The following is a 19,554-nucleotide window of genomic DNA, read 5'->3' as shown; positions in this document are numbered from 1 at the left end:
TAACTAGTTCTTTCTTTGCAGCACTTGACCACATAACGGGACAATAATCAAGATAGGATCAAACTAGAGCCTGCAGGACTTGACCATACTTTTATTTTATTTAACCTTTATTTAACTGGGCAAGTCAGTTAAGAACAAATTCTTATTTACAATGACGGCCTACCAAAAGGCAAAAGGCCCCCTGCGGGGACGGGCTGGGATTAAACATAAATTCAATCAAATTATAGGACAAAACACATCACGGCAAGAGAGACAACACAACACCACCTAAGGCGACAACATAGCATGGCAGCAAGACAACATGACAACAACATGGTAGCAACATAACATGGCAGCAGCACAACACGGTAGCAGCAAAAAACATGGTAGAAACATTATTGGGCACAGACAACAGCACAAAGGGCAAGAAGGTAGAGACAACGATACATCACACAAAGCATCCACAACTGTCAGTAAGAGTGTCCAGTCTTTGAATGAAGAACGACTGAACAATAATCAAGATAAGATAAAACTACAGCCTGCAGGACTTGTTTTGTGGAGTGTGGTGTCAAAAAAGCAAAGCATCTCTTTATCACAGACAGACCACTCTCCATCTTTACAACCATTGAATCTCTATTTTTGGACCATGACAGTTTACAATCTAAGGTAACACCAAATATACTGTTCAAAAATATAAACACTACATGCAACAATTAAAAATATTTTACTGAGTTACAGTTCATGTAAGGATATCAGTCCAAAAAATAGTATAAAAGTGGATTTAACATGACTGGGAATTGTGTTTGTTGTCCGTAGCTTATGCCTGCCCATACCATAACTCCACCGCCACCACGGGGCACTCAGTTCACAACATTGACATCAGCGGACCGCTCGCCCACACAATGCCATACACACTGTCTGAATTCTGCCTGGTACAGTTGAAACCGGGATTAATCCGTGAAGAGCACACTTCTCCAGCGTGCCAGTGGCCATCGAAGGTGAGCCTTATCCCACTGAAGTTGGTTACGACGCCGAACTGCAGTAAGGTCAAGACCCTGGTGAGGACGACGAGCACGCAGATGAGCTTCCCTGAGATGGTTTCTGACAGTTTTTGCCACTTGCAAACCCACAGTTTCAGCTGTCCGGGTGGCTGGTTTTAGACAATCCCACAGGTGAAGAAGCCAGATGGAGAGGTGCTAGGCTGGCGTGGTTACACATGGTCTGCGTTTGTAAGGCCTGTTAGACGTACTGCCAAATTTTCAAAAACAACATTGAACATTCAATTCTCTGACAACAGGTCTGGTCAACATTCCTGCAGTCAGCCAGCTAATTGCACGCTCCTTCAAAACTTGAGACATTTGTGGCATTGTGTTCTGTGACAAAACTGCACATTGACAAGTGTGGCCTTTTATTGTCCCAAGCACAAGGTGCACCTGTGTAATAATCAAGCTGTTTAATCAGCTTCTTGATATGCCACACTTGTCAGATGGTGGATTATCTTGGCAAAGGAGAAAAGCTCACTGACAGGGATGTAAACAAATTTTGGCACAACATTTGAGAGAAATAATATTTTTGTGCATATGGAACATTTCTGGGATCTTTTATTACAGCTCATGAAACATGGGACCAGCACTTTATATGTTGCGTTTATATTTTTGTTCAGTATTTTTACCCCCCCAACATCGGTTCTGTTTTTTTTATCCTGTTTCTATCCAACATAGTAAGTAGGTGGCTCACTAAATTATGCGCTGGTATTGCGTACAGATTTTTAGCACGTGAAACATGCACACAAGATGAAAATACGTGCACGATGCTTACATGGTTCTGCATTACCAGCGCTTTGTAAATTTGATGTAATTATACTTTTAGGTGGATATATTGTTTCCAGTGGAGATTTTAGCATGTAAAACTTGGTGGGGCAAAAAAAAGGGAATATAAGCTGACAATGAAAGCTTTTGCAATATTTAATGATGACATTTCTCTAAAACAGGCTATAGGCTACATGTGCACCACCAAGTCAGAACAGTAGGATAAGTTATGAGGGGAAAAGGGACCAAATTATTAGGTTGAGGCACATGGGATACTAACAGCTTACTACACAACATAGACTTAGTATTACTTTCTTAGGTACAATATACATATCTCCCTGGCATATTACATAATGTATGCATCAGCATACAATACATTTTTGGGCTTGTTGTGCTGTTCTCACTTGAACAGGAAGGTGGCGCAGCGGTATTTCATGGGAAACTTTTGTCATCAAACTTTGTCATCAAAGTCTGGCATTTTCTGGATTTATGGTGCTTTCAAGACAACTGGGAACTCGGAAAAAAAACAATGTCGAATCATGATGACATCAGTGATATTCAGGTTGGTGCTCTAGAAAGATGCCCGAGTTCCCGACTTGCAATTCTGAGCTAGATGACCATTCAAAACGTATTTTCCCAGTCGGAGCTCATTTTTTCTCAGAGTTCCCAGTTATCTTGAACTCTCTGAAGTCTGAGATTTCCCTGTTCTGAGTCTCCAGCAGGGCAGAAGTCATGCTGGATTGACAGAATGGCCAATGTTGAATATTTATCATTTTAAGCTTGGTAAAGAGACCCTTAAACCCAGACTTGGACCACACACCCACTCCACTAAATAGCAAGCTAGTGATTGCTTTGCCATGCTTGCAGTTAGCCACTGATTCCTTCCAAACCACTCATTATTGAATTTGCGATTTTCAACTTGAGTAATGTTTATGTCCAATGGCCAATGAGCACCGATAAGTTTTATCTATAATTTCTCTTCATATGAGCCTTCTTGGATAGGCACTTATAATTTAACTCTATTGCAGCACCCAAGGGGCTTGAATTTTCCAGCTCTACCCTTAGATTTTGCGGTGACGTAGTATCCCCATGAGTGACAGAACACTGAGCCAATCATGGCGCAACTAGAGAACATTACCAATGTATTCTGTATTTTCCACTGGCTGACTAACCATCACAGAAAGCACTGAGCTAGGCTGAAACACCTGCATTTTGGAGCTGCCTTACTCAAGAAAGCATGTTTGTATGCAGCTTTATTAACTCAATTATTTATTTGCAAACTGATATGTGACATGTATTAATGCCAAAGTAACATGCAAAACAGGCACAAAAAAAGAGCCCCAACAGTTTTTGCTCAACAGGTTGGGCTCAAAACAGGTGGGGCTCTGCCCTGTTTTCTTTCCAGCTTTGAGAAATTTCCAAACGAAACACTGCATAGTCATCGTCTACGAGTTTACAGATCTCTGCCATGGCTGCATTCGCCAGCACCTCCATGATGGAGGCTATTTGAGTGTGTAAAATCATACAGTTAGCCATTGTTATCTAACGTTAGCAGACCCCTGAGAAGCCAGCAAGAATAAGCATGACCTAGCAAGAATAATGCAGCGTTCAGGTGCTAGTCGGAACTTGGAAACTCTGACATTTCCGGCTTGCTAACTCATGGTCGAAAGATTATCCACACCCAACTCTCTTATCCCTTGCAGGTATCTAACAGCATGTTACAATATAATATAATATATAATTATATATTCAGATAGTTGAATTTGATAAAGGTACTGCATTTCAGCAGAGCATGTGGTCATGAAAGAGAGTTTAGTTCACATTCCTCTGTTGTAGACAACAGAGCCCATGGGATTTCCCTGAATTAGAAAAAGGAGATACATAGACGGTCAACGGACTGAACTGAGCTGTGAGTGTGTGTGTGAAGGGCGTACTGACGGGGCTGGAACTACGCGGTATTACAACAATAGCCTACGCTGCTATTGTGACAAGCAAAGAAAAGGACAGTGTCACGCTTACGCAGGTGAAAGATCTTTTAAACCAACACAAATAATTATACAGGGAGCTGTTACAACAAAAGGAAAATAGCTTCAAAAGCTTTGTGCAAATACTGGTAGATCCAAGAATGGACGACTTGACCAGAGAGGTCCACGACCTGAAAACCAGTCTGCATTTCTCCTAGGGAGAGCCTGATGAGTTGAATAAAAGACAGCAGCAACATAACTAACTCTGAGTCCAAGAGAAAAGACAACAACACTGTCTGTAAATAGATGTTAATAATGACAGGGAAACGGTAGTACCTAGAAGGACAATCAAGGCAAAATGACATCGTTTTGGATGGAATCCCATAGTCTCCACGTGAGACCTAGATGGAGTCCGAGGAGAGAGTGAGGAAAATGATTGATGGAAAGTTGCAGCTGGATCAAGAAAGATTGAGATCAAGCACGCCCACAAGACTGGAAAATATATCACTAGTAGTGATGAAGTTCCTGAGGAACAAGGACAAGGTGGCTGTTCTGGAGAGAGATAAGAACTTGAGAGGAACCAACATTTTCCTATCTTCCTAAACAAGGACTACTCTGAAGCTGTGCGCGAAAGGCGAAAATAACTGATCACAGCAATGAAGGCTGCCATGTAGCATGGGGACATTGCTTACATCCGATGAAAAGGTAAAATAGGGAATGTTTATATTTGTCCTGTTTCACTGCATTTACAAGTTGGTAACCTGTATGAGTGTGAGGCGTGAATTGGAAACATGTTTTTTTGCATATCCCAACTCCCCCTGAGACCAGCAGCACACCACCCTGCATCCCACTGCTAGTTTGCCTCTGAAGCTAAGCAGTTCTGGATGGCAGACCAGTTTCTGCAGGAAGTGGTGGTGAAGGGCCAATAGGAGGCACTATTTCCTCTAGTAAATGTATTTTTTATCCCAATGCCCCTGTGTAGGATACTGTCCTTCGGATGGGACGTTAAACGGGTGTCCTGACTCTGTGGTCACTAAAGATCCCAAGTGTCGTGTCTCTGACTTCTTTAATGTGATGACAAGCTACTTTATCAAATTGATTACCTAACGTTTGATTGATTACGTGATTGAATTAAACCATGCAACAATTAACTCATTAATAACCTGGGGCACCACAGAATAGTTAGTTTATATAGAGCTTCCATCTCCCGAATCCACTCAAAGATCTGAAGATATTTTATATCAATAGCTGTCAATCAGAAAGTAATTATTATTTTTCTAATATCAGTCACATCTGAACATCGTAAAATTCTTGGTTATCTGCACAAACCCAGCCTTTACTATGAATCATCCATACCCAAATTGGCTCAATTATTTATTTACTAACTAATTAAACAATTACAGAATATACGACACATAATAACATTATACAGTAAATACCGTCCTTAGTGGACAAAACAAAAACAGTTTGGTTATAACACGATTGATTCAGAGAGGAAAGGCGGGGGGAGGAATACAAAGGAACATGGGTCTCTATCGGACGTGGGAAGCTATTCTCGCATAAATATGAATACAAATGCACTTTAACAATCGCTCGTTTGATAAAGGAATATAATCAGTATTTACAATTGAGCTGGTAATGTAAGGCTCTGGTTTGCCCAGTCGAGGTCGCCCTTGTCCTCTGTAGATTCTGCCGGGTCGTTGTGGAGTGAGAAGTTGTGGTTTTCTGCGTCGGTCAATGTTCTTTCTAGATTTGCTACCTTTCCAGCTGCAGTCTGTTAGGCTGTAATCTAGGACTCACTTCTTCTTGAGTGATCAATAGTTCAGAGTTCATACCATTTCACATGTGGAGCAAACTCACGTTTTCTGGCCTGTAGGGTTGAAATTAGAATTAGCCCTTTTTAAAAATGAGGACAAGTCCTCACATTATTTGGAACTGAGGTGACTTTTCTTCACAGGGGCTTTTATGCTAGAGTGGAAAAGGGGTTGGTTCATAATTTCCAACCAATGTCTATTCACTTGGGCGGGGCCCACTGAGTGGGCACACATTACTATAAAACAAACACTTTTCATTTTAGAAGACTAAATAACATTTATCTTTTCAAAAGTATTCTTATACTTTGTCAAACATTTTATTCAACATTCAGATGCAAGCCTCATTACTGAGGAACCTGTACAAACAAAGTTAGGGTAATGTGGCTGTATTGTCTTTCATGAGGTCACAAACATGGAATCAAAACGGACCGGGTCGTAGGAACAATGTTTAATTCTCCAATTCGCGGAGGTAGGAGTATTTGGCAGGATGCTCTACTGTGACCCTCTCTCTCCCATACTGCATGGTCAGAGAGACAAGTTTTGACAAGAATTTATGACGTTGTTGTGAAGTCATAAATGAGGCCCCTCTTAACAGGAGAGGAGGGGGAGGGGTTGTTCACATCTCTGCTAGCCGATTCACTGAAAGGGCTAGCTTCATGACACAAGGTACTTATCGTAAGAGTAGGGGGTGTTAACCCCGGTGTCCTGGCTAAATTCCCAATCTGGCCCTCATACCATCATGGCCACCTAATCATCCCCAGCTTCCAATTGGCTCATTCATCCCCACTCCTCTCCCCTGTAACTATTCCCCAGGTCGTTGCTGTAAATGAGAATGTGTTCTCAGTCAACCTGGTAAAATAAGGGATAAATTAAAAATAACCACCCTCGGAGAGTGAAGTCGCAGCCAGGGTTCAGACATTATTGACAGCGATCCTGGAGCCTTGCTCAAGGGCAGATTGAAATATTTTTCAGGTTCGGGGATTTGAACTCGCAACCTTTCGGTTACTGGCCCAACACCCTAACCACTAGTCTACCTTTCACCCAGGCGCATTCACTCTCCCACCCAAATAGCCAATATTAATATACAATATATAGCCTCAGAAATAAGGATAATGAACTCAATAACTTGCTAACTTTATGTTGGCCATCAATGAGGCTTACTTAGATAATTCCTTTGACAGTACAGTAGTAGCAATACAGGAATACTTACACTGAGTATACCAAACATTAGAAACACCATTCCTAATACTAATACCCCCCCCCCCCCCCCCCCCACACACACACACACTTTGAAGAGTCTCAAATATAAAATATATTTGGATTTGTTTAACACTTTTTTGGTTACTACATGATTCCATATGTGTTATTTCATAGTTTTGATGTCTTCACTATTATTCTACAATGTAGAAAGTAGTAGTTACAAAGAAAACCCTGGAATGAGTAGGTGTTTCCAAACTTTTGACTGGTGCTGTATATATCATGGTGTACAAGACACCTGTCTGATTCGCGCTGAGTGGACTCATCCATTGTGGAGGCCGTGGTGGAGGCACAGTCCATCAGTCTAAGGTGTGTTCCTGAAATTGTAAGTGGTTATATAACATTAACAATGGTGCAACAATTATAAAAATAATAACAAATGAGCTTTCTCCTTTGTTGGATAGCGGTTGCTGTCCATGGTTCTGAAACACATCAGTGCACTGTTGAATTGGCTTCTTTTCCTAGACCATGTTGCTATGTGCATAATAGCAAAGTTAACCAGCATATTGGTGTTGAGAACAATGCAGGAGGCAGCAGCAGAACGAGGAAATGAGAAAACAGCCCTTGCCTTATAATCTTAAGAAAAGTGAGGAGGAAACCCAAACTTAATTAGGTTTACTATCAATAGCCTAACTGTTAAATGTGCCTAGCTTTAAAAATCATCAATATACCTATAGAAATGAGACAGAGCCTGCTTCTGTTTTCGGTATGAATGTTTGTTTAATAGCCTACTGATTCCGTGAGGCTACGCAACGAGATGCCTGTTTTTAATCTTTGCGCTGCTGTAATAAAGGCTTTACACTTTTTGTTTGTTAGAACAGCCTCTGGTATTATTTATAATTGAGTGTTTACACTGTACCAAATTGTATTTTTTTTTATAATACTCATTTTTCTTGATCTCATTATTACTATTATTATAATAATAATAAGTAATGTCATTATCATTAGTAGGCTTAGCATAGCAGCCTTGTATAACCACCGTCAAGCTGTAGGCCTGTTTAGTCTTAATACCATAACTTACTTAGGACTGCATTTCAACACTTCTATAGGCTACTGTATCAGTCAATCCTTCACTCGTTCATGTCATCACACGAGTCATTCATGATTTGAAATGCATTTAAGCGTTTCAATTTTAAAATAAAGCGAGCCTTGAATAATTAGCTTAAACAATAAACCATTCCATTTTGGAAATTGCATTCACGAATGAATTAAAATGCTTTTAGTCTTTTCTGTAATAAAAAAAACAAAAAACAAACAATGTTACAGACTCTCTGGTACGCTTATACTTTACTGCATATTATATGCACGCAGTGCTGGCTCCTTACCTCTGTTTTCTTGATCTCCAGTATTTTCCACAACTAGTCACATTTAATCTACTTTCCCTTTACCTCCTGAGCAACCTGTAAATATTCCCCCCTTTTGAGTGTATTTGTCATGTCCTCTGCATCCATTTTGGTGTTACGGTGTTCAGAGTTTGTTATAACCAATTTATTGATGTGATTATGATATGCTATAGGCATGGTCTGCCCACTCATTAGGCAGGATTAGGGGGCCGCCGATGGCGGGAGATTGATGAGGGCGCCATTTTCTGAGCTGAACAGACCAAGACGCACCTCCAACACCAACACATAAAACCTCACATAATTCTGCCACAAAACAATGACAATTTCTCTCAACCAGTGGCATATGGGCTTTTTAGGTGAGCGGTGATGCCGCCCTTTGATAAGCAGTGCCCACTTTATCAAAGGCAGGGGCGTAAAATATTTTGCTTGTTCATTCCCAGTGCGCCTCTCCAGCTGTTGGAAAGATGCACCTCTGCAGCGCTCAACCAACATTCTGTAAAAAAAAAAAAGATCTAACATAAATCATGCAGCAGATCTATGACATGGTAGAAAGCGTGCATGGCCTTTTCTGTAATCTACAGGCTGGAGATAAAATGTATGACAATGTAATGAGACAGACTCTTTTTACATAACGCAGGCTTCTCCGAACAAATAGCCTAACCTAAATGGCACTCAATTAAAATAAAATAAATTGCTGTCATGTAAACAAAGATACATACCCTAAAAACAGGACAGGACAAAGTAAAATAAACAATCACAACTGTTGTCCTGGAGTTTCACCCCATTGTCATGATCAGTATAAGTAAACATGAATTAAGGCATTATCATTTCCTCATAAAAACACCAGCATCAAAACAACAGGACAAGGTTGTCCAAATCATCAATGAAGCATTTTAGAATACCCCAACCATGACGATATAATCTACTCCAGGGGTAGGCAACTAGACTCAGCTGCGGGCTGAATCTTTCTCGGAGCGAATGGTCAGGGGGATGGAAAATAATTATAATTTGTACACTGCAAAATGACCACAACTAAGCCCAAAGAGATTGTATTGAAAAATAACAAGAATTTCATACCTTGATAACATTGAGATACTTTTTATTTATTTATTTGTGGAAATACTTTCAGCTGAATTCCTGGTCTTTTTTTAACCAAAAACAAATCCCCCAAATCCTGTTGCTAACCCCTGATCTTCTATGTCTCATCATACTCATTATTTATTCAGTTCAGTTCACCTCATCCACTTCCCTACTATATCCAAAACCAACAGAATTAGTACTTAGTAGTACAACATTACATATAATATTACATATTATACATGGGCCGTGTGCATTTTCTGTTGGTGTACCCTGAGGTAGCTCCTCTCTGAGAACCTCTTCCCACAGTGAGTACAGGCAAACGGCCTCTCTCCTGTATGGACCTTCAGGTGCATCTTCATATGGTGCTGGCGGGAGAACCTCTTCTCACACTGGGGGCAGCTGTAGGGTTTCTCGCCTGTGTGGACTCTCTGGTGCCTCTTCAGGTTGGACGAGTCTGAAAAACTGGCCCGGCACAGGTGGCAGCCGAAAGGTTTCTCCCCTGTGTGCATCCTCTGGTGGATCTCCACCTGTTTGGGCAAACGGAAGGCTTTCCCACAAAATGAACACGGAAAGCGCTTCTCTTTGGCGCTGCCACCTTTACTGATTCCATCTCTAATACTGTCATTTGTCAATGGGCTTGTGCAGCCATTTAAGGTTGAGGGACGGGCATTGTCTGAGGTCTGGTTTAACATAAGGAGTGTGTGAGGAGGATGAAGGCCAGGGAGTGTCTGTGTTGTCTCAGGATCCATGTTCCAGTTGATAGATCCTATAGAAGGCAGGCTGAAGGCAGCACCTGTTAGGGGGTTAACCTGAGGTGCCATCAGTCTCTCTGAATCACAACTATAGGAGCAAGACGGAGCATCGCTAGCCGAGTCAGTGTCTGTTCTCTCCAGCTGCATACCAACACCTCCCTGTCCCCGCAGACAAAATCTACTACTCGCCCTGGTCTCAGCCAGTCTGTTGTCACGGAGACTAAATTCGGTTGTTGTTTTGTGTTCGACAGTCTGTTTCTGGTTGTGCTTAACACTTTTGTTCCCCAGCCCAGTGTTGAAGACACTGTCCCATCCACTGACCTCCACATTGTCGCCTCTAGTCCTGGCCTGCTCAGTGATGTCGTCCCCCGGGCCATTGACTGCACTTGTCTGGGTCTGGGAATCCAAGATGGCCGCCCAGTCTCCTCTGTTAGCCTCCAGCCAACCACCTCAGGAAAAGGTTAGAAAATAGATCTTAAAAACATAGCAGAGAAAACTACATAGGGAGTTTGACTTAATTACTTGGTCAAGTTCAAACATTGTGTTTTTGTATGTAAACATATGGTTTATTGATTTCATTTTATGAATGAAGAAAATAAATTAATAATAATAGCCAGGTGCATCACAGGTGCATATATGTATTTCTTCCTTACCTTGCTCCCCCATCTTTAGTCCACTCAACAGGTTAATGCCCTCTTGTTCGTCTTCTATCGTCTCCTCTTTGACCAGCAGCAGATCAGGCTTCCCATCCTCCACGTCTACTGACTGTAAGAGATAAAGAGTGAGAGGATGTTGGATCAAGAAATCTGATATGAGCACCTTGCTATGGAGCATCTTCTGATTGGGCAATGAGGGATTGCTATGAGTACTATGCAAATGTTAGTTGATTTGATACTATGCAATCGTGCTAGTTGTTTTGATCACTTGACACTATTGGTTTGCTAATTCAAAGGCATGGTCCCACTATTAAGACAACATTAATCAAGATTAGGGTTTGTATCCACAAAGCATCTTAGACTAGAAAATTGGTTGTGCTGAGAATAGACACATTTTACTCCTACTCTTATGGGTAAAAATAAAAGCTCTGCATGAAGCCTCTTCTAGTCGACAGATATTTAGGACCCCTCATGAATTGTCCTAACCAGTTAAGAGTTATCAGCAGGTTTCTTGATTATAAGAAAAGGCAGAGAGTCAGTGGCTCCTGCACCACATGCAATTGCGTTGGAGTTGATAGAATATTTAGATATTACTACATGATCAACCCATAAATAATCTACTCTGAACAAAAACATGAACGCAACAATTTAAAAAAATTGACTGAGTTACAGTTCATATAAAGACATCAGTCAATTGAAATAAATGTATTAGGCCCTAATCTATGGATTTCACATGACTGGGAATACAGATATGCCTCGGTTGGTCACAGATACCTTAAAAAAAAGGTAGGGCCGTGGATCAGAAAACCAGTCAGTATCTGGTGTGACCATGTGCCTCATACAGCGCGACACATCTCCTTCACATAGAGTTGATCAGGCTGTTGAGTGTGGCCTGTGGAATGTTGTCCCACTTCTCTTCAATGACTGTGCGAAGTTGCTGGACTTTGGCGGGAACTGGAATATGCTGTCGTATACATCGATCCTGAGCATCCCAAACATGCTCAATGGGTGGGTGACATGTCTGGTGAGGATGCAAGCCATGAAAAAAAATTGGGACATTTCCAGCTTCCAGGAATTGTGTACAGATCCTTGTGACATGGAGCTGTGTATTATCATACTGAAACATGAGGTGATGGTGGCAGAAAAACAGCACGACAATAAGCCTCAGGATCTCGTCACGGTATCTCTGTGCATTCAAATTGCCGTAGACAAAATGTAATTGTGTTAATTATCCATAGCTTATGCCTGCCCATGCCATAACCCCACCACCACCACGGGGCACTCTGTTCACAACGTTGACATCAGCAAACAGCTTGCCCACATGGTCTGTGATTGTGACGGCGGTTGGACGTACTGCCAAAATCTCTAAAACAACTTTTGAGGCGGCTTATGGTAGTGAAATTAGCATTCAGTTCTCTGGCAACAGCTCTGGTGGACATTCCTGTAGTCAGCATGCCAATTGCTAACTCTCTGTGGCATTGTGTTGTTTGACAATGCTGCACATTTTAGAGAAGGGCCTTATATTGTCCCCAGAATAAGGTGCACCTGTGTAATGATCATGCTGTTTAATCAGCTTCTTGATATGCCATACCTGTCAGGTCCAAATTCTACTTTTAACAACCATACTGTATGATTCAGTACAATATGCCTATCACTTTATACAAAATATCAGAATTTGTAAAAAAAAAAAAATAATAATAATATTTTTTAAGGGGGAAAAAAAGAAGATTATGGATGCCAACATTAGGAAAGAATTAAGAGAAGGCAAAGTTATCGTGTCAGGTGAAAGTTATAAAACGGTTTCCCACTGCAACATTTGACGGACAGTTACATTCACCGTTGTAGTCTGAAGCGTGCTATAGCATTCAAAGCTGGCGATGCCTCATTGCGACAGGGTATAAACTATCATTTGCAACAATGTTAATGAGCGTCATCACCATCTTTCCTTTGCAGTAACTCCAACGGCCGTGATCACCAACAGAGAAACTTTTATGAGTTCATTTTAATCCTGGCTCAGATTTTGTCTGGGCAGTGTCAAGAACATCATCCTAAAAACCTACTCTGAGATGGGATTTTTTTTTTGGTCTGAAAACAGGTTTTAAAATTATTCCTACGACCTTTTCTGAGATGGTTTGTGGATATGGGCTCTGTGCAAGCTTCACACAACCACGGTGAATGTGACTGTACATCACATGTTGCAATGGTAAAACGTTTGATCTCATTTTTGTCTGATAAAATCTATTTCCCTACTCTTAATTCTTGGCAAATATGTTGGCATGCATAAGCTGATGGTTGAAGCAGAATTTTTTTTATAATTATACTGTTATATCAACACACTCTGCTGTCACTGCTGTTTAACAACTGGCTTTGGCACAGTTGGCATAAAATCACTTGCCGAAAGTGTTGCATAAAACGTTTGAAAGATCTAGAATTTTCCTCGAACACAATCAAATTGAACATAGGCCCTAGATGCCTTCAATTTCACAACTTAAAAGGCATTCCCCATTTAGCTATATATTTTTTAACATGATATTGCGCTCCAAAGGGATATCTTAAAATAACATGATGTAAGTTACTTAAATAATAAAAATAAAAATATGTGATTATTTTATTAGCCTATGTGGTTATAAGAATTTAGGCATATCATGTGAAATAGGGCTCATGTGAAATCATTTTAAAATAACAAAATGTATTGTTGCATGTAGGTCTAGATCATTTATGTATGCATCAATATTAACATTATTTCAACAACTCCAAAGCAATCGCATGTGGCACAGGAACCACTGATTGCATTTTTCTATTATCAAGACACCTGCTGGTAACTCTTAACTGGTTAGGACAGCTCACGGTGTCATTAATACACTACAACGCCTTTGGAAAGTATTCAGACCCCTTGATTTTTCCCACATTTTGTTACAGCCTTATTCTAATATGGATTACATTTAAAAAAAAAAACTATTCCTCAGCTATCTACACACAATACCCCATAATGACAAAGTGAAACTATTTTGGTCTAAGAACCTCTTCCCACAGGCAAACGGCCTCTTCCCCATGTGGACCTTCAGGTATATCTTCAGAAGGTGCTGGTGGGAGAACCTCTTCTCACACAGGGGGCAGCTGTAGGATCTCTCCAGTGTGGACCCTCTTCAGGTTGCCAGCCTGGGCTAAGTGCATGTGACACTGGGTACAGCTGAAGGATTTCTCCCGTGTGGAACTACTGGTGGAACCACCTTCTGGGAGCAGCTGAAGCCTTTGTTACAGAACATGCAGAGGAACCATTTATCTTTACTACCACCCGATGTGGCTTCCTCTCCCGGAACCTGGGCTCTAGCCCTGTCGTGTGAGTTCAATACCTGATCGAAAAGGCCATGTGAAGCTAAGCTTTCCATGTAGTCTAAGAAGTCTCTGTCCTGTGAGTGTCCATCTGCATTCCATGTGGAAGGAATGTCGCCCTCCACTTTCTCAGTCACTTCATCTATGACCAGACCCTCCCCTTTCTTATCTAGGCACCCTTCAGAGCATACACAACTACTGTACTAGTTCCAGTCCCCTCTAGACAGATCATTCTGTCTTTAAACCCAAGGATATGTTGCCAGGTCCATCTATTTAGTGTAAAAACAAGACAGATCATCAACACCAGTGTATAACGCATCACCATCTACACAGGAATTAACAGCCCTTTGGCTCTGGTGAAATACCAGTAGATACTCTGAGCCGGGAGCAGGAGGACAGCCCAGTCTCCCCAGCCCCTCTGGGTCTGATCCGTGGACAGATCCGGTGCGCAAGAGAGAGCCTGTGTGTTACAGTTAAAGTCTCTGACATTAGGATGGCGTTCAGCATGCCACTGACCTCCGTGATGTTGTGTTGTGTGTCCTCTTCTTCAGTCCTCTCCTGCTTGACCAGGGACGATCCTCTAGGACCTGCAGCCTCTGCATCTGCATCCTGATACAAGAGAGGAGGTTATTACCGGTACATGCGTAGAATTGGATAACAATGTCATAGGGAAGTCTCACAAGCTCTGCTATGGCAGATAAATGAGGGTGTACATGTAAGCAAGTGAAAAGGTGAGGTGCCTTTTTAAAATAAACTGGCCACATTTGATGCACTGTTACACAAACCTCTATCATGATAACGTGCTGGGTTGAGGTTCCACACCCCTCATCAACAGTGATTGGTTGGTCATCGCTCCATGTATTGTGTCCCGCTGGCTTCACAAAGCTCCTGTGGCCTCCAGTGAGATGTCCTTTACCTGAGAGAGTGATTTGGGGGGGGGGGGGGGGGGGGGGGGGGGGGGGGGGGGGGACATTATTAAGTTAGTTACTGCCAATGCTATATTGTACAATATTGAGTTTTGACAGGGTCTAGAATTGGCCAGGATGTAAGGTTACACTTTGCATAACTTCTTGATATATTATTTATAGATTGATTAATTATGTTCCATTCATTATATTGTTTTCAATTAGTAAATTGAAGAATCAATGAAGTCAATGAAGAATATGGTTAGAATATGATCATGTCTTTGTGCAAGATAGCTAAGTAATCAGGGGAATTATTGCATACTATCCAACAACTGACCAAGACCCAATTATGGTTAACATCTAGTCACACATGTGCAGAGGGGGCTCCGCTGCCTCGGCCTTCTGCAAAATGTACCTCTTTCCATTCCTCTGTATCCGTCGAGGATCTTGACACTACTGGGACGTTTGGAGAGTGCGCGCTCTCGCGTTGTCCTCTCTGCGCGCTCCCGTGCCATCTTCAGTTCCAGTAGCTGTAGTTTCCTCCGCAATGCCCTGTTTTCTTTCTGGCTTTGAGTTATTTCCAAACGAAACACTGCATAGTCGTCGTCTACGAGTTTACAGACTTCTGCCACGGCTGCATTCGCTAGCACTTCCATAATGGAGGCGATTTCAGTGTGAAAAACCATGGCCATTGTTTGCTAACGTTAGATGTTATCCATGTAACGCCAGCTTTTATCAACCAAGTCCTGTCTCCAACGCGAATGAAATACTAACTGGCGTAAGTATGTGATGCTGAGCAGTTAAATTAGTAAAATTTTGAATTCCATCGTATTAATGTCTAAATAAAAACCCTAACGACAAAATGGTTCTTGGTCATGTTTACATCCGTACTTATCTGGGTTTTAAATGGCGGTTGGCAACCAAAAAGTTGCATTACCGCCACCAATTGGACTGGAGTGTGAGTCCATTACAAGTTATAAAAGAAAAGGTCCCAACCCACTAACCCCCACAGTGGAGACCAATATTTCTATACTATATACTAACCCAAGATAGACCAGAGCCTGTCGTTTCCGATGGAGGCAAATTAATCATAGTGGGCAGAACAAGCAAGGAGGCAGGCAGAGCCAAGCACAAGCTAGTGAGATCCTATTGGTGCGTTCCGTTAGGGGACGCCTAGTCTGAAGTGCGCTCGTGCAATAACTAAATTCTAAACAACGCATTTTTGGGGGAAACTTTGGCAAAGAGTAAAGTCTACAAAACAAAATCCACTCTGTTTGTTACAGATTCTAGTTCAGGAAACAGAAAACTGTATGGAGATCAAATGTTTAATAGATGAGGAAATTTGCTGGAAAATCCATATGGCTCCATCTTCTCCCACTTCTGGCCACTTGATTAAATTGTTTTAAATTTTTTTTAAATCTATGGCAAGACCTGAAAATGATCAACAACAAATTTGATAGAGCTTAAAGAATTTTGAAAAGAATAATGGGCAAATGTTGCGCAATCCAGGTGTGGAAAGCTCTTATAGACTTACCGAGAAAGCAGCTGTAATCACTGCCAACAGTGCTTATACAAAGTATTGACTCAGGGGTGTGAATAATTGAGATATTTCTGTATTTAATTTTCAATAAATGCACACACGTTTAAACAAAAAAAAACATGTTTTCACTTTGTCATTATGGGGTATTGTGTGTAGATGGGTGAGAAAACAATTATTTAATCCCTTTTGAATTCAGGCTGTAACACAACAAAATGTGGAATAAGTAAAGGGGCATGAATAATACTTTCTGAGGGCACTGTACCTCTCGTGGTGAATGCCAATCCTGACCCTGTCTGTATTTGTGGGGTAACCATGAGGTAACTTTTTAGTTGACAAGATAAAGTTAGGGATGACATGCAAACATCAAACGCTGAGCCATCATATTCATGCTTAACGGACCAAGTAATGAAAGACAAGCACTGTAGTTTTGAGTTCAGCAAAGTGGGTGTGGAAGAGGTGAGTGTTGGTATCTATATATAAAGACAAGCTGGATGGGAAATTGCTGAGATTGGTAGTGGAATACATTGAGACTCCTGTTTGCCACATCTTCAATTTAAGCCTAGAAGACGGTGTGCGCCCTCAGGCCTGGAGGAAGGTTAAGGTCATTCCACTACCTAGAAATGGCAAAGCACCCTTTAATGGCTTAAACAGCGGACCAATCATCCTTTTACCAGTGCTTCCCATGCTTTTAGATACAAAAAAACAAATAAAGTTATTTTACAGAAAACAAATTAACAACAGACATTCAGCATGCTTACAAGGAAGGGCACTCAAAATGCTCTGGACTGATGATTGGCTGAAATAAATTGATAGAGCGGTTTTGTTAGACTTCAGTGCAGCTTTTGATATCATTGATCATAACCTATTTCTTACGGCACAACAGGGACTGTGAAAACCCAAAATATATAAAAATGGCTGTGTATTGTAATTTAAACTGTATTGTGTTATGTAAATGATGGGCCTTGCAGGAGCTGGAAGGGTTCAAAGGGCAGGAGCCATCTCCTGTTTCTGAAGCGTGGGGCAGAAACAGGAGATTGTGGGAATGATTGCTCTTTCCATGACATAGACTGACCAGGTGAATCCAGGTGAAGCTATGATCCCTTATTGAAGTCACCTGTTAAATACACTTCAATCAGTGTAGATGAAGGGGAGGAGGCAGGTTAAATAATTATTTTTAAGCCTTGAGACAATTGAGACATGGCTTGTGGATGTGTGCCATTCAGAGGGTGAATGGGCAAGACAAAATATATAAGTACCTTTTGAATGGGGTACGGTAGTAGGTGCCAGGCACACCGGTTTGTGTCAAGAACTGCAATCCGGGGCCAGAGGTCCAGTCTCTACCGCCATCAACACCACAGGTCCTACTGGATTGCTGACTGTAAACACAAATTGTACATTAGAGCATATTAAGGTTTACAGTATACAGTTGAAGTCGGAAGGTTACATACACCTTAGCCAAATACATTTAAACTCAGTTTTTCACAATTCCTGACATTTAATCCTAGTAAAAATTCCCTGTCTTGGGTCAGTTAGGATCACCACTTTATTTTAAGAATGTGAAATGTCAGAATAATAGTAGAGAATGATTTATTTCAGCTTTTATTTCTTTCATCACATTCCCAGTGGGTCAGAAGTTTACATACACTCAATTAGTATTTGGTAGCATTGCCTTTAAATTGTTTAACTTGGGTCAAACGTTTTGGGTAGCCTTCCACAAGTTTAATAATTTGAGTGAATTTTGGTCCAGTCCTCCTGACCAAGCTGGTGTAACTGAGTCAGGTTTGTGGGCCTCCTTGCTCGCACACACTTTTTCAGTTCTGCCCACACATTTTCTATGGGATTGAGGTCAGGGCTTTGTGATGGCCACTCCAATACCTTGACTTTGTTGTCCTTAAGCCATTTTGCCACAACTTTGGAAGTATGCTTGGGGTCATTGTCCATTTGGAAGACCCATTTGCGACCAAGCTTTAACTTCCTGACTGATGTCTTGAGAAAGTGGTGATCCTAACTGACCTAAAACAGGGCATTTTTACTAGGATTAAATATCAGGAATTGTGAAAAACGGAGTTTAAATGTATTTGGCTAAGGTGTATGTAAACTTCTTGACTTCAACTGTAGGTATAGATATTAAATGACTATGCATAGATAATAACAGAGTAGCAGCAGCATGGAGGGGGAAGGCAATGCAAATAGTCTGGGTAGCTATTTGATTAGATGTTCAGGAGTCTTTTGGCTTGGGGGTAGAAGCTGTTTAGAAGCCTCTTGGACCTCGTCTTGGTGCTCCGGTACCACTTGCTGTGCGGTAGCGTAGAGAACAGTCTTTGACTAGGGTGGCAGGAGTCTTTGACAACTTTTAGGGCCTTCCTCTGACATTACCTGGTATAAAGGTCCTGGATGGTAGGAAGCTTGGCCCCGGTGATGTACTGGGCCTAACACACTTCCCTCTGTAGTGCCTTGCGGTCGGAGGCCGAACAGTTGCCATACCAGGCAGTGATGCAACCCGCCAGGATGCTCTCGATGGTGCAGCTGTAAAACCTTTTGAGGATCTGAGGACCCATGTCAAATCTTTTCAGTCACCTGAGGGGGAAGAGGTTTTGGTGTGCTTGGACCATGTTAGTTTGTTGGTGTGGACGCCAAGGAACTTGAAGCTCTCAACCTGCTCCACTACAGCCCTGTCCATGAGAATGGGGGCATGCTCGGTCCAACTTTTCCTGTAGTCCACAATCATCTCCTTTGTCTTGATCACTTTGAGGGAGAGGTTGTTGTCCTTGCACCACACGGTCAGGTCTCTGACCTCCTCCCTATAGGTGGTCTCATTGTTGTCGTTGATCAGGCCTACCACTGTTGTGTCAACGGCAAACTTAATGATGGTGTTGGAGTCGTGCCTGGCCGTGCAGTCATGAATGAACAGGGAGTACAGGAGGGGACTGAGCACAGTCCAGTTGTTAACTACCCTTACCACCTGGGAGCGGCCCATCAGGAAGTCCAGGATCCAGTTTCAGAGGGAGGTGTTTAGTCCCAGGTTCCTTAGCTTAGTAATGAGTTTGAGGGCACTATGGTGTTGAACGCTGAGCTGAAGTCAATGATTAGCATTCTGACATAAACTCAGCAACATCCTCTTAC

General features: G+C 41.7%; 3 protein-coding genes across 9 annotated transcripts in view; 1 reads left to right on the top strand and 2 right to left on the bottom strand.

The window, feature by feature from the left end:
* LOC110498461 (zinc finger and SCAN domain-containing protein 2) overlaps positions 1–19,554 on the top strand; it is a 771,911-nt gene that overhangs the window by 307,355 nt on the left and 445,002 nt on the right. The gene's annotated exons all lie outside the window — the stretch shown is intronic.
* Positions 1–19,554, bottom strand: part of LOC110498465 (zinc finger protein 34) — a 210,005-nt gene that overhangs the window by 110,029 nt on the left and 80,422 nt on the right. The gene's annotated exons all lie outside the window — the stretch shown is intronic.
* Positions 1–19,554, bottom strand: part of LOC110498508 (zinc finger protein with KRAB and SCAN domains 8-like) — a 116,181-nt gene that overhangs the window by 78,174 nt on the left and 18,453 nt on the right. Inside the window, exons 1-5 of one of the 4 annotated variants that reach the window (XM_021575141.2) lie at positions 15,307–15,935; positions 14,772–14,902; positions 14,503–14,595; positions 10,651–10,762; positions 9,248–10,446 (exon numbers count right to left, since the gene is read on the bottom strand). The exons of 2 other annotated variants lie outside the window; for them this stretch is intronic. In XM_021575141.2, coding sequence (XP_021430816.2) covers positions 9,479–10,446; positions 10,651–10,762; positions 14,503–14,595; positions 14,772–14,902; positions 15,307–15,583 — 1,581 coding nt within the window. In that variant the 5' untranslated portion in view covers positions 15,584–15,935 and the 3' untranslated portion in view covers positions 9,248–9,478. Of the gene's footprint in view, positions 1–9,247; positions 10,447–10,650; positions 10,763–14,502; positions 14,596–14,771; positions 14,903–15,306; positions 15,936–19,554 lie in introns of those variants that run through there. One more of the 4 variants, XM_036953752.1, reaches the window with a different exon arrangement.

The sequence above is a fragment of the Oncorhynchus mykiss genome, chromosome 19, assembly GCF_013265735.2.
Source record: "Oncorhynchus mykiss isolate Arlee chromosome 19, USDA_OmykA_1.1, whole genome shotgun sequence".
Lineage (NCBI taxonomy): Eukaryota > Metazoa > Chordata > Actinopteri > Salmoniformes > Salmonidae > Oncorhynchus > Oncorhynchus mykiss.
This window is presented reverse-complemented; position numbering and strand designations above follow the sequence as displayed.